Raw genomic sequence first — 15,240 nt, 5'->3', positions numbered from 1 at the left:
ACGCACGAGGAGCTTGTTTCAGCCCATAAAGCGCTTTATCAAGACGACACAAGTAACCAGGTTGACTTGTATCCTCAAAACCAGGAGGTTGGCGCATAAAAACTTCCTCCTCGAGAACTCCATGTAAGAATGCATTTTGTATATCAAGTTGTCGAAGATGCCAACCATAAGTAAGGGCCATAGAGAGCAACAGACGAATAGTAGTAGGCTTGACGACAGGACTGAAGGTATCTTCATAATCAAGACCATATCGCTGTTTAAACCCTTTGGCAACAAGACGAGCCTTATACCTCTCAATAGAACCATCAGACTTTTGCTTGATCTTGAAGACCCATTTAGAGTCAATAATATTCACCCCTGGGACTGGGGGAACCAAGTGTCACGTCTTGTTGTTTTGGAGAGCCGAGAACTCAGTCTCCATAGCATCACGCCAGTGTGGACAAGCCATAGCCTCTCGATGATCACGAGGTTCAGTCCGAGTGAGATCAGCTGTATGTGCCAGACGAATAGCTTGCCATGCAATAGTACCGTCAGTACGCTGCTTTGGATTTCGAATACCACGCTGTAGTCGAGTAACAACCCCAGTCGGAGCAGGTGCAGGTTCAGGAGATGATAACAAGCTAGATTGCACCGGCTTATTCAAAGAATCGAGCTCTAGCTCAGCTGTACCAGAAGTAGCCTCGCTGTGAAACAGTGTCGCCTGCCCGGTCGAGGAAGCGCTGAGGGAGCCAGCGCGAACGGGGGTAAAGAAATCATCCGCCGCGGCCTGTACTGCATGGGGGTGTAGCAGCGCGTGACCACGATTGTTTTCCTGGGACCGATCAATTTGCTGATCGTTGTTCTGGCACTGATTGCCGTCCTGGCGCTGGGAATCATTATGGCCAGCATCCATGCAATCATCTAGGAGTTCCAACCTTGCGCCTTGGCCATATCCTGCACCATGGTTAGCTAAGAGCGAAGGTGTATAGGAAGCATCATCAAATTGGTCAGAATTAGAGCATCTCCAGTCGCGTCCCCCAAACCGTCCCCCAAAGGGATTTGGGGCGCACCGGACAAAAAAAGCGTTCCAGCCGCGTCCCCAAAGCCCTTTTTTGTCCGGCGCGCCCCCATTCGGTGTCCGGCGCCCCGAGCCCGTCCCCGTCCCACAGGGGACGCACCGGGGACGCCGGGCACAACGAAAAGCGAGGCGGGGAGTGGCGGGGCCGACTCGTCAGCGGCACAATAAATTTTTAACCTAACCATCGCCTACCTCGCGACGAAAGTTATTGGCGGTGCGGTTCCCGCAGCGACGTAGCGACGGTGCAGTTCCCGCAGCGACGCAGCGACGCGTCCCGTCGCGCCTAGCTCTGCGTGCCGGCGTTAATGAGCGCCACCGCTCCTCCGCCTCCCTCCGGCCTATAAAAAGGGGCGCCTCTCATCGTCCCTCTCACACACAAACCCTAGCGCCTCTCTCCCAAACCCTAGCCGCCACCATCTCTCAACAAGACTCGACGCTATGTCTGGTAGAGGCGGAGGCCGACCTCGCGGCCGCGGCCGTGGTCGTGGTCGTGGTCGTGGCCGCGGCATAGCTGAACGCTCGCCGTCGCCTTCCACGCCGCCGGCTTCATCATCGTCGGAGATGGACGTGGAGCCGGCCAGCCAGTTCGAGTTCGTCCTCGTCCTCAAGGGCGACCCGCGCGGCATCCAGAGGCTGCCGGACTCCTTCGCCGACTACGTCGCCGGCGACGATCGCCCGCGCACGATGCATCTGCGGGAGGCTGCGTGCGGCTACTACCGGTGGATCGTCGACGTGATCTACGACGCGCGCGGCAAGATGTACCTCAACATCGGCTGGGAGAAGTTCGCGCGGCACCACAGCCTCCAAGCCGGCTTCATCCTCCTGTTCTCCTACTTCGGCGACAGGGACATGAGCGTCAAGGTCTTCGATGAGACGCGGTGCCGCCGGGACTACCAGGGCGACAGCACCGACGAGGAGGACGACTGAGTGTTCTTTCTTCGCAGCGAACACGTGCACGGAGGTTTCTGCCTGTTCGCCTCATCGGTAGAACCAACAAGGGCACCATCCTCCCGCTGGATTTTCCAGTTTAGGTGACTGGGTGTGCCCTCGAGTGTTCTTTCTTAGCAGCGAACACAGGAAACCTTCGATGCACGGCCTAGTTAGGTTTAGTTTCTTTGCAAAATTTTATATTTGTGTCCACGACGGTTCAAACTATGTATTAGTTTGTGGAAAACCACGTTCCCAATTATGTTTTCGTGTAAACCACGTTCCAAATTATGTATTAGTTTGTGGAAATTGAAATAAAAAAGCCAAAAAAAAGTATTTTAAATGTTTCAGGGAGGCGTTTGGGGGACGCGGCTGGGGAGCGACGTCCCCCATAGGCGGCACAAACAAAACACGTCCCCCAAACGCTCAATCCGGCGCGGTTTGGGGGACGGTTTGGGGGACGCGACTGGAGATGCTCTTAAGGAGTAGCGTGGAGGATGTAGGTGGAGTATAGGTGGATGGTAGTTGTGAAAACGGAAATACGTTCTCGTCAAAAACGACATCGCGGGAGATATACACCCGATTTGTAGGAACATGTAAACATTTGTAGCCTTTATGGAGAGCGCTATAGCCAAGAAAAACACACTTTTTGGATCGAAACTCAAGTTTACGATTGTTGTATGGTCGAAGATGTGGCCAACAAGCGCAGCCAAACACTTTTAGGAAAGTATAATCAGGAACTTCTCCTAGTAAGCGTTCTAGTGGAGTTTGCATGGATATGACACGACTGGGAAGTCTATTAATGAGAAAACAAGCAGTCGAGAAAGCGTCACTCCAGAAACGATACGGAACTGAAGCATGAGCAAGAAGTGTGAGACCAGTTTCAACGATGTGATGATGCTTTCGTTCAGCAGTACCATTTTGTTGATGTGTATGGGGGCAAGAAACACGATGGGAAACTCCAATATCAGTGAAGAATTTGTGTAACCTATGATACTCGCCGCCCCAATCAGTTTGAACATGTAGTATCTTTTTATTGAGAAGACGTTCAACATGTTGTTGAAATTGAAGAAATATTTGGAAAACATCTGACTTGTGTTTAAGAAGATATAACCATGTAAAACGACTATAAGCATCGATAAAGCTAACATAATACTGATGACCACTAGTAGAAGTTTGGGCAGGACCCCATACATCGGAATATATGATCTCAAGTGGTGATGTAGTAACACGACTAGAAAGAGAAAATGGTAACTGATGACTTTTGCCTTGCTGGCAAGCATCACAAATTACATCTTTATTAACTGACTCTGATGGAAGTTCATAACGATGCAGAATATGCTGGACTATCTGAGTAGCTGGATGACCTAAGCGCGAGTGCCACCTTGAACGGGACACCTTGGTACTGCTGAAAACATGCTTGAAGGGAGACGAGACATCAAGATTATAGAGACCTCCACGGCATCCCCCTCTAAGCAGAATTTCCCTCGTAACTCGATCCTTGACAAAGAAATACCAAGGGTGAAATTCAAAGAAAACATTATTGTCACGAGAGAATTTTTTAACGGACAAGAGATTGCGAGTAACGGAAGTCACGTGGAGAACATCTTTTAAGTGTAAGGGCTGTGATGGTGTACGAAGAATAGACTGACCAATATGAGTAATGCGCATACCTGCTCCATTAGCTGTATGAACATGATCCTTGCCTTGGTATTGCTCCTGAAGGAGATATGCCCTAGAGGCAATAATAAAGTGGTTATTATTTATATCTTTATGTTTATGATAAATGTTTATATATCATGCTATAATTGTATTAACCGAAACATTAGTACATGTGTGATATGTAGACAAACAAAGAAGTTCCTAGTATGCCTCTTAACTAGCTTGTTGATTAATGGATGATTAGTTTCATAATCATGAACATTGGATGTTATTAATAACAAGGTTATGTCATTGTATGAATGATGTAATGGACACACCCAATTAAGCGTAGCATAAGATCTCGTCATTAAGTTATTTGCTATAAGCTTTCGATACATAGTTACCTAGTCCTTATGACCATGAGATCATGTAAATCACTTGTACCGGAAAGGTACTTTAATTACACCAAACACCACTGCGTAAATGGGTGGCTATAAAGGTGGGATTAAGTATCCGGAAAGTATGAGTTGAGGCATATGGATCAACAGTGGGATTTGTCCATCCCGATGACGGATAGATATACTCTGGGCCCTCTCGGTGGAATGTCGTCAAATGTCTTGCAAGCATATGAATGAGTTCATAAGAGACCACATACCACGGTACGAGTAAAGAGTACTTGTCAGAAAACGAGGTTGAACAAGGTATAGAGTGATACCGAAGATCAAACCTCGGACAAGTAAAATATCACGAGACAAAGGGAATTGGTATTGTATGTGAATGGTTCATTCGATCACTAAAGTCATCGTTGAATATGTGGGAGCCATTATGGATCTCCAGATCCCGCTATTGGTTATTGGTCGGAGTGAGTACTCAACCATGTCCACATAGTTCACGAACCGTAGGGTGACACACTTAAAGTTGGATGTTGAAATGGTAGTACTTGAATATGGAATGGAGTTCGAATATTTGTTCGGAGTCCCGGATGAGATCCCGGACATCACGAGGAGTTCCGGAATGGTCCGGAGAATAAGATTCATATATGGGAAGTCATTTTATGTGAATTAAAATGATCCGGAAGGTTCTACGGAAGGTTCTAGAAGGTTCTAGAAAAGTCCGGAAGAAATAAGGATGGAAGGTGGAGTCCGGGACTCCACCCACCTTGGCCGGCCAACCTAAGGGAGGAGGAGTCCCAAGTGGACTCCCCACCATGGTGGCCGGCCACCCCACCAAGGAAAGGGGGGAGTCCCACTCCCCCTAGGTTTGGACACTTGGAAGGTTTTGGTTGGGGTCTTATTCGGACTCTTTGACCTAAGCCTTGGGGCTTCCACCTATATAAAGAGGGGGAGAGAGGGGCTGGCCGGCCACTCAAGCCACCACCATGGCCGCACCCCTCAAGGGTGCCCTAGCCGGCGCCCCTCTCCCCAAACCCTAGCGGTCTCTCTCTCCTCCACCATATCCCGCACGCTTAAGCGAAGCTCCACCGGATTTCTCCACCGCCACCGACACCACGCCGTCGTGCTGTCGGATTCAAGAGGAGCTACTACTTCCGCTGCCCGCTGGAACGGGGAGGTGGACGTCGTCTTCATCAACAACCGAACGTGTGACCGAGTACGGAGGTGCTGCCCGTTCGTGGCGCCGGAACCGATCGTGATCAAGATCTTCTACGTGCTTTTGCAAGCGGCAAGTGATCGTCTACCGCAGCAACAAGAGCCTCATCTTGTAGGCTTTGGAATCTCTTCAAGGGTGAGACTCGATACCCCCTCGTTGCTACCGTCTTCTAGATTGCATCTTGGCTTGGATTGCGTGTTCGACGTAGGAAATTTTTTGTTTTCTATGCAACGTTATCCTACAGTGGTATCAGAGCCGTGTCTATGCATAGATGGTTGCACGAGTAGAACACAATGGTTTTGTGGGCGTTGATGCTCTTGTTGTCTTTAGTTTGAGTACTTTGCATCTTTGTGGCATAGTGGGATGAAGCGACTCGGACTAACTTTACATGACCGCGTTCATGAGACTTGTTCCTCGTTTGACATGCAACTTGTATTGCATAAGAGGCTTTGCGGGTGTCTGTCTCTCCTACTATAGCGAAGATTCAATTTACTCTTCTATTGACAACATGAGTATCACCGTTGTGGTTCATGTTCGTAGGTAGATTAGATCTCTCTCGAAAACCCTAAACCACGTAAAATATGCAAACCAAATTAGAGACGTCTAACTTGTTTTTGCAGGGTTTGGTGATGTGATATGGCCATAATGTGATGATGAATATGTATGAGATGATCATTATTGTATTGTGGCAACCGGCAGGAGCCTTATGGTTGTCTTTAAATTTCATGTTGAGTAGTATTTCAAAGTAGTTGTAATAGTTGCTACATGAGGTGAACAACCATGAAGACGGCGCCATGGACCTTGACGCTACGCCGACGATGATGGAGATCATGCCCGTTGATGATGGAGATCATGTCCGTGCTTTGGAGATGAAGATCAAAGGCGCAAAGACAAAAGGGCCATATCATATCACATATGAACTGCATGTGATGTTAATCCTTTTATGCATCTTATTTTGCTTAGATCGCGACGGTAGCATTATAAGATGATCCCTCACATTAATATCAAGATAATAAAGTGTTCTCCCCTCGTATGCACCGTTGCCAAAGTTCGTCGTTTCGAAGCATCTCGTGATGATCGGATGTGATAGATTCAACGTTCATATACAACGGGTGTAAGCCATGTTGCACACGCGGAATACTTGGGTTTGCTTGACGAGCCTAGCATGTACAGACATGGCCTCGGGACAACAGAAACCGAAAGGTTGAACACGAGTCATATGGATGATATGATCAACATGTTGATGTTCACCATTGAAGCTACATCATCTCACGTGATGATCGGTTTTGGTGTAGTGGATGTGGATCGTGTATCACTTAACAACTATGAGGGATGTTGTATTAAGTGGGAGTTCATTAGTAATAAGATTAGAATATGAACTAATTATCATAAACATAGTCTGAGTAGTATTTTGAATTATTTTGTAGTGTTGGCATCCGTTTGCTACCATGCGTTAGTCTTGTTATTGAGATAGAAATACTGTTAAAATCTGACAAGAAACTTTACGGATTGGTACCGTATTGTTAAAGAATCAAGAATTGATTAAGTCCTATTGCAAACTTTTGGTAAACCTCACATTGTTGATTCAAAGAACTATGGTTTCAATTAGTACCTAAAGTTATCTTGTCTCCGTGAAACTTGAAGTTCAAATCTGTTTGAAAAGTAAGGAGCTGAAAATTTAGTTTTCAGAAATAATCAAGGTATGAGATATATGTGATATCTAAGACCTTATTGCAAGATGATAGAATATAAATTTGGTGAGACTACATAAACTCATAAGTTTGATGGGAATGTATGAAGGTTGAAGACGCCAGGTGTCACAATCCTCCAACTATTGGGGTACTAATAATATTCGCATATCCATGAAGTTATCGTCCTTAGTATGCACCGTTGCTAAAACTCGTCGTTTCGAAGCATCACGTGATGATCGGGTGTGATAGATTCTACGTGTGCATACAACGGGTGCAAGCCAGATTTGCACATGCGAATACTAAGGTTAAACTTTATGAGCCTAGCATGTACAGACATGGTCTCAAAAAGTTGTCATGAATTGATGGATAAAATTATGAGTGAAATTGTTCATCATAGTTACTAATAAGTGAAATCTAGAACACTTGTCATATGATGATCAACTTCAAAGTAAGAACCTCAAGGTTATTGGTATTTGACCAACAAACCTAGAAGTTATTGATGTTGAAGTGTTTTTCTGAATGATGAGGAAAGCTAAAAGAGAAAATGCAAAAGATATTTTGGCAGAAAGAAAGAAAAGACTAGAAAGTCTAGCTCAGGTGTATATAAATGATATACATGTTATGGTTGTATTCCTAGTTAAGTCACACAATGAAATTCTTGGGTATTAGTACTATATTGGTTGGTATGAAGTGTCATACAAAACAACGCAATACAAGAATACAATGGCCTAAGTGACTGACAAGGAATATGATAGGAATGCACGACTAGAACAAAATAAAGTGTTATTATGTTCGTCGTTAGCATTCTATCTAGCCCTTAGAATTTATAATAAAGAACTTAATAATTGTTATTTTGCTCTGGTCAAATGAAAACAATGAGTTGTTCAAATTATGACATTACTCCATATACGATGGATAAGTTATTATAAATCTTAATGGTGAAACACACACACATAATACTGATGCTAAAATGCCATAAGGCAAATGATTTGAATTCCACTTATTTGTGGAACCGCCATTTAGGTCATATTGGAAAGGAACGCATGAAGAAACTCCATGAAAATGGATTATTGGAGTCATTTGATTTTTGAATCATTTGGCGCTTGCAAATCTTTTCAAAAGAGAATGACTAAAATACCGTTCATAGGCCAAAAGTTGAACGGGCAACTAACTTAGTGGAAAAATACATGATGATGTATGTGGTTCACTGGGCATAGTTGTGTGCGGGAGATTCTTCTACTTCATGAAAACTTTCAACAATGAATTGAGTATATATATGTGGATATATTCAATAAGGAAGAAGTTTGAAACATTTGAATGGATTCAAATAAATTTCAGCATGAAGTGGAAATCATCGTAATAGAAAAGTCAAATATCTATGATTGGATCATGGTGGAAATATTTGAATTACAAGTTTTAGCGAACATCTAAGAGAGTTATGAAATTGTTCTACAACTCACGTTTCTTGGAGTATCATAGTGATGATAAAGTATCCAAGAGATGTATCCAAACTTTGTTGGATTAATGATGAGATAAAATAAAATAAAGCCATTATATTTTTGTGGATTATGCTTTAGTGACTACCGCTTTTACACTAAATAGAGCATCATCATGATCCGTTGAAATGACACCATACGAGTTATGGCATAGGTAAGAAACCTGATAGTCTTTTCTTAAATTTTGGTATGCATAGCATAAGTAAATAAGTTTACAACCAAAATCGGATGAATGTCTTTGTTGGTTATCCCAGAGATTTGATTGGGAATTCTTCCCACGAGACAAAGACAAAAGTGTTTGTCAATGTTTCTTATTTCCGAGAAATTGTTTCTAGTGACGTATTTGAGTGGGAGGACAATATAATTTGATAAGGTTTATGAACCTGAGCATAATGATCAGAGTAGCACAGCATCGGAATTGGTTTCGGAAGCGGCCACAACGATCATGGCTCCCATGACTACAAAGTGGTTTAGTCATGGAGATCAAAGTACATATTGAACCTTGTAGGTATGGTTTACTTTGTGATCAAATAAATGATTTGTGGACAAAGGATTGATTTTGAACAATGATAAACCAACTACAAACAAGGAAGTTATGATGGGCCCTGACTCCGTTAAAATGGCCATGCGCCATGAAATCCAAGATAGATGAATACTTTATGAAAGTAAATGGATCTATGAAATTGATAGACTTGGATGAAATATCCTTGAAGAAAGCTTGACTTATCGAAAAATTGTTTACGACAAAGTTCAAAGAGTTGAATACGATAAGATTAGATCTTCCGTAGCAATACTTATAGTCTATGTGGATTATTCTAGTAATCACTACATATTTCTTTTATGAGATATGCTAGTAGGATGGCAAAATACACTACTTAACAGAAGTATGTATACAAGATACAACCAATTGTTTTGCTAGTCCGTAGAATACTAGATAGGAATACGAACTTCAATTGGATGAAGTAAGTATTACGGAGTTGGAATCTTCACCAGATGAAATAGTCAAAGAGTTTTTTGGTTTCATCAGAAATGATGAAGAGGCTTGCATTTGCAAGAAATTAAGTGGGAGCGCTGAGACATATTTATAACACTTTATGTAGATGACATATAGTTGGTTATAAATAATGTAATTATATACTTGATTAAAATGTTTCATTGAAAATTAACTTCAATGAAAGGATATGGACTAAAACATATTTAGTGTCAAGATCTATGAAGATAGATTAAAACACATGATAAGTTTAAGTCAAAGTACATAGAATGGATATTGAAATAGTTCAATATAGAAATATTAAGAAAATGTTCTTATCATGTGAAGGTTTAACAAGATTTGAGTGTATCTGACACTCGATGAGTAAAAACACATGAGTGATTTTAGATCACGAATAAAATGTACAAAATCAGATATCTTGTGCTCTAAAATGTTATGAGCATATACCGGAATGATTCATAAGATGATCATGGGACGACAGTAAGAATATCCTTGAGTACTTTAGAAGAACTAAGGATATATATATATATATTTGTATGAAGAAATGACAAACAAATTGCTGTAAGGTGTTACACCGATATTGGTTTTGTCACATATAAAATATAATTTCAATCTCAAATTAGACTAAGTGTTGTTTAAAAGGTAGCACAATGAGCTAGAAGTTGTCTATGCTAGATTTAGAAGAGTTCTAAATATTGTGACGGATTCTACAAAAGAAGGCAGAGTATGTCATTGTTTTGACAATGACAAAGGATGTTAAGTCAAGAGGTTCTTTGAGAACATGGTGTAGTTCCGACGGAATCAGAACTTTGAAGCTATATTGTGTATGACAATATTAGTGACATATTTCAGACCGCGGAATTAAGGTTCCACCAGAAGACCAAACATATTTAATGCCGACTCATTTGGAAATGAGTGATGCGTTGAGACGCAAATGAATTACAAAATACATACGGTTCTGAGCTTGTCAGATCCGTTGACTAAAACCTCTCCCGTGAGCGAAACATGATAAAGCACCAGAAGGCCAAGGTGTTATATCTTTACAAATGTAAACTAGATTATTGACTCTAGTGCAAGTGGGAGACTGAAGGAGATATGCCCTAGAGGCAATAATAAAGTGGTTATTATTTATATCTTTATGTTTATGATAAATGTTTATATATCATGCTATAATTGTATTAACCGAAACATTAGTACATGTGTGATATGTAGACAAACAAAGAAGTTCCTAGTATGCCTCTTAACTAGCTTGTTGATTAATGGATGATTAGTTTCATAATCATGAACATTGGATGTTATTAATAACAAGGTTATGTCATTGTATGAATGATGTAATGGACACACCCAATTAAGCGTAGCATAAGATCTCGTCATTAAGTTATTTGCTATAAGCTTTCGATACATAGTTACCTAGTCCTTATGACCATGAGATTATGTAAATCACTTGTACCGGAAAGGTACTTTGATTACACCAAACACCACTGCGTAAATGGGTGGCTATAAAGGTGGGATTAAGTATCCGGAAAGTATGAGTTGAGGCATATGGATCAACAGTGGGATTTGTCCATCCCGATGACGGATAGATATACTCTGGGCCCTCTCGGTGGAATGTCGTCAAATGTCTTGCAAGCATATGAATGAGTTCATAAGAGACCACATACCACGGTACGAGTAAAGAGTACTTGTCAGAAAACGAGGTTGAACAAGGTATAGAGTGATACCGAAGATCAAACCTCGGACAAGTAAAATATCGCGAGACAAAGGGAATTGGTATTGTATGTGAATGGTTCATTCGATCACTAAAGTCATCGTTGAATATGTGGGAGCCATTATGGATCTCCAGATCCCGCTATTGGTTATTGGTCGGAGTGAGTACTCAACCATGTCCACATAGTTCACGAACCGTAGGGTGACACACTTAAAGTTGGATGTTGAAATGGTAGTACTTGAATATGGAATGGAGTTCGAATATTTGTTCGGAGTCCCGGATGAGATCCCGGACATCACGAGGAGTTCCGGAATGGTCCGGAGAATAAGATTCATATATGGGAAGTTATTTTATGTGAATTAAAATGATCCGGAAGGTTCTACGGAAGGTTCTAGAAGGTTCTAGAAAAGTCCGGAAGAAATAAGGATGGAAGGTGGAGTCCCAAAGGGACTCCACCCACCTTGGCCGGCCAACCTAAGGGAGGAGGAGTCCCAAGTGGACTCCCCACCATGGTGGCCGGCCACCCCACCAAGGAAAGGGGGGAGTCCCACTCCCCCTAGGTTTGGACACTTGGAAGGTTTTGGTTGGGGTCTTATTCGGACTCTTTGACCTAAGCCTTGGGGCTTCCACCTATATAAAGAGGGGGAGAGAGGGGCTGGCCGGCCACTCAAGCCACCACACCTAGCCGGCGCCCCTCTCCCCAAACCCTAGCGGTCTCTCTCTCCTCCACCATATCCCGCACGCTTAAGCGAAGCTCCGCCGGATTTCTCCACCGCCACCGACACCACGCCGTCGTGCTGTCGGATTCAAGAGGAGCTACTACTTCCGCTGCCCGCTGGAACGGGGAGGTGGACGTCGTCTTCATCAACAACCGAACGTGTGACCGAGTACGGAGGTGCTGCCCGTTCGTGGCGCCGGAACCGATCGTGATCAAGATCTTCTACGCGCTTTTGCAAGCGGCAAGTGATCGTCTACCGCAGCAACAAGAGCCTCATCTTGTAGGCTTTGGAATCTCTTCAAGGGTGAGACTCGATACCCCCTCGTTGCTACCGTCTTCTAGATTGCATCTTGGCTTGGATTGCGTGTTCGACGTAGGAAATTTTTTGTTTTCTATGCAACGTTATCCTACAGCTCCTTCATATGGAGCTTGTCAAGCTCATTGGTAAGGTGATCTGTAACGCCGGTGTCGGTATACCAGCTGGGATCAACGGCATACCACCTCCTGATCGAGCACTGTAATGTGCACTCATGTTTACGTCAGCACTAATTTCAGCTTTTCTTCCTTCCATGCGTTGCTCAGTATTCAACATCTGTGCATAGATGTCACGGACAGGCATGGGATCTGTGAGTGCACGGGCTGATACTATCTGGACAAGCGCATCGTAGTCCTCATCAAGACCATTCATCAAGTATCCAGTGAGTTCCGCCGGCCTAAGCGGTTCGCCGATGGATGTCAGCGTGTCCGACATGGACTTCACCTTGTTGAAATAGGTAGTCACCGAGGAGTCCAACTTCTTCACCTTGTTGAGGGCGCCTCGGATTTGCATGGCGCGCGCCGTCGACTGCGACGCATAGCTCGACGCAAGGGTAGACCAGGCTTCATGGGAAGTAGATGCAAAGAGGATGATCCCCTGCACTGATTCGGTAGAGGTGGACATGATGGCTGAGAGTATTGCCGCATCTTGCTGGTGCCACGCGGTAAATTCAGGATTGTTGATCATGGGAGGAGCCTTGGCGTCGCTGGCCACCGCAGGGTTCGCGACAGTCTCCGGCGGACACGGGAAAGTGCCATCGATGAAACCGGTGAGAAGATGACTGCGAAGCACAGGGTATACTTGAGCCTTCCAGAAAAGATAGTTGTCCGGAGTAAGCCAGGTGGTGATCATCGGAGCAAAATTGAAGGACCCCGACAATGTAGGTGATGACGAAGACGAACCCGCGCTGAAGTTCAGCGAGGGGTTTGAGAGCCTTGAGGAGCTTGACTTGGACCCAACTGATTCAGCGGAGAGTGCCGGAGAGGACTCCATGACTGCAGCGGAGAAGGGTAGCGCCGATCGTGGAAGTCGACGGCGTTGCGATCGTGGAGGAGCGACGAAGATCCGATCTAGGTTTGCAAAACCGTCGGCTCTGATACCATAACAAAATACGTGTAGAGTAGATGATTGTAGGGTAGTGCACGGTACCAAACTTGGTCCGGCCTGGTATGTGTATATATAGGGGTAAGCTTTACATGGTACAAGTACATGAGTCGGTTTATCAACCGTGTCAAACTACAACTAGTCTATGATTAGTATCTACCATAATACATAGTTTATCACGTCTAAGATTATCACTACGAAGCGTGGGTGCAGTGCAAGGCGTGCGTGCGGCAGGCGAGCTGACGTACGCGCGGCTCAAGGGATTGACAATGGCGCGCCCGTGCGCGATCGCATCAAGCCTTTTCCTTGTCAGAAACGGACACCTCTGCACTCCGTCTAGTCTTTGAACAGCAGCATATATACAGGTACCGTGCTTGTAATCACCTCCCTCCGTGAAGGAAACCATCGACTCCAGCCGCGCTCCCCAACCTAGCTAGATCTTCATCCGTCCTTGGCAACTACCGAGCCATGGTCGCCAGAACCGCCGCCGTGTCCGCGCGCGTCATCCGCTCCTCCCCGAAGCACCGTATCTACGAGGTGCGCGTCGCCGGCTACACCACGGTCAACACCACCGTGACCGCAAACCCGGGCGTCGCGCGCCGGTGGGTGTACTCAACACTATGGCGCAAAACCCGTCGCCTTCGCTCCGGCGCCGGATTCACCGTCGGCATGGGCGTGCAGTGGACCCCTTCCTTCCGCCGTCTGGGCGCCGAGCCGCGGCCGGGCACGCTGCAGCTCTGCTGCGGGCGGAGGTGCCTGGTGTTCCAGATCGCGCAGGCCGGCGGTGCTGTGCCTGCCATTCTCCGGCGCTTCCTCGACGACGCGCGCGTGGGCTTCGTCGCGTACAACATCCGTTCCGACTGCCGCATGCTGAGGGACTACCACGGCCTGGAGGTGGCGCGCCCGCAAGAGCTTCGCCTCGTGACGGGCATGGGCAATGCCTCCATGGAGCGCATGGCGGATCAGGTCCTTGGGTGGTGCGGCGTGAGGAAGACGAAGTGGGTGGGCATCAGCAACTGGGGCCGCCGCAGGCTGTCGAAGAATCAGGTGATATACGCTTCCATCGACGCCTGCATCTCGCATTGCATCGGGGTTCGCCTCGGCTCTGGTTCGTGAAGAACCCGGACACCGACTCTGGCTCCGGATCGGACGCGTAGAAACCAGACTCAAGCAGTCAACCATCAAGGTTGAAGTGATTTCACCAGGCAGAAAATCCAATTTGCAGCCCCGTCGTTGCTGTAATAGTTTCTCTTATGTGATGAGCATGTCTGGTTGCTAGCATTGCAGTCTAAATATCTTTTATGTTTGTTGCGTCTGGATGCTTTCTATTTTGTTCAGTCATCCTGTTATACTTGATGTGCTAGATTATTATTCCGCATCGACATCGGTATCTTTTTTGCAGTGGTATTTGCCTTGATGGATTAATTTGGATCCTTACATACTTTTTGTCCAACATTTGATTTTGTTTGAACACATGCACTCCCTTTAATCTAAATTATTTGATATAAATTAGTTATCGTGGGTTCAATGAATCTAAATAAATTTAGGCAACGTACATTTTGCAAACCTCTAATGTCTAACTATGTTTTCAACATATCGTTTATATTAAATCACGCTCGTTTGGTACACAAACCGAAAACAACAAGTGGTGCGGCGTGAGGAAGATGAATTGGGTGGGCATCAGCAAGTGGCACCGCCGCACGCTGTCGAAGAATTAGGTGATATACACCTCCATCGACGCCTGCATCTCGCATTACATCGGGGTTCGCCTGGGAGTCAAGCCGGACACCCGATGTGGACAGGGACTCTGCTTCTGAATCGGGCGCGGAGAGGCCAGACTCAGAGCATGCAACGATCAAGGTTCAAGTGATTTCACGTGGCAGAAAATCCAATTTGCAGCCACGTTGTTGCTATAATAGTTTCTCTTAGGTCGGCCGATCTGCGCGCGGGGATCGGTTGTACCAGAGCCGTTCGATCGTAATC

General features: G+C 45.1%; 1 protein-coding gene across 1 annotated transcript; it reads left to right on the top strand.

Annotated features, from left to right (window-relative positions):
• The first annotated feature begins 13,530 nt into the window (after nt 1-13,530).
• Nucleotides 13,531-14,634, top strand: LOC127339595 (3'-5' exonuclease-like). Its single transcript, XM_051365429.2, has one exon. The coding sequence runs from the start codon at nt 13,726-13,728 to the stop codon at nt 14,371-14,373; it is 648 nt and encodes a 215-aa protein (XP_051221389.1). The 5' UTR covers nt 13,531-13,725; the 3' UTR covers nt 14,374-14,634.
• Nucleotides 14,635-15,240: the final 606 nt, after the last annotated feature.

This window comes from Lolium perenne, chromosome 3 (genome assembly GCF_019359855.2).
Source record: "Lolium perenne isolate Kyuss_39 chromosome 3, Kyuss_2.0, whole genome shotgun sequence".
Taxonomy (NCBI): Eukaryota; Viridiplantae; Streptophyta; class Magnoliopsida; order Poales; family Poaceae; genus Lolium; species Lolium perenne.
The sequence above is the reverse complement of the archived record's forward strand: the minus strand, read 5'-3'. Positions and strand labels throughout refer to the sequence as shown.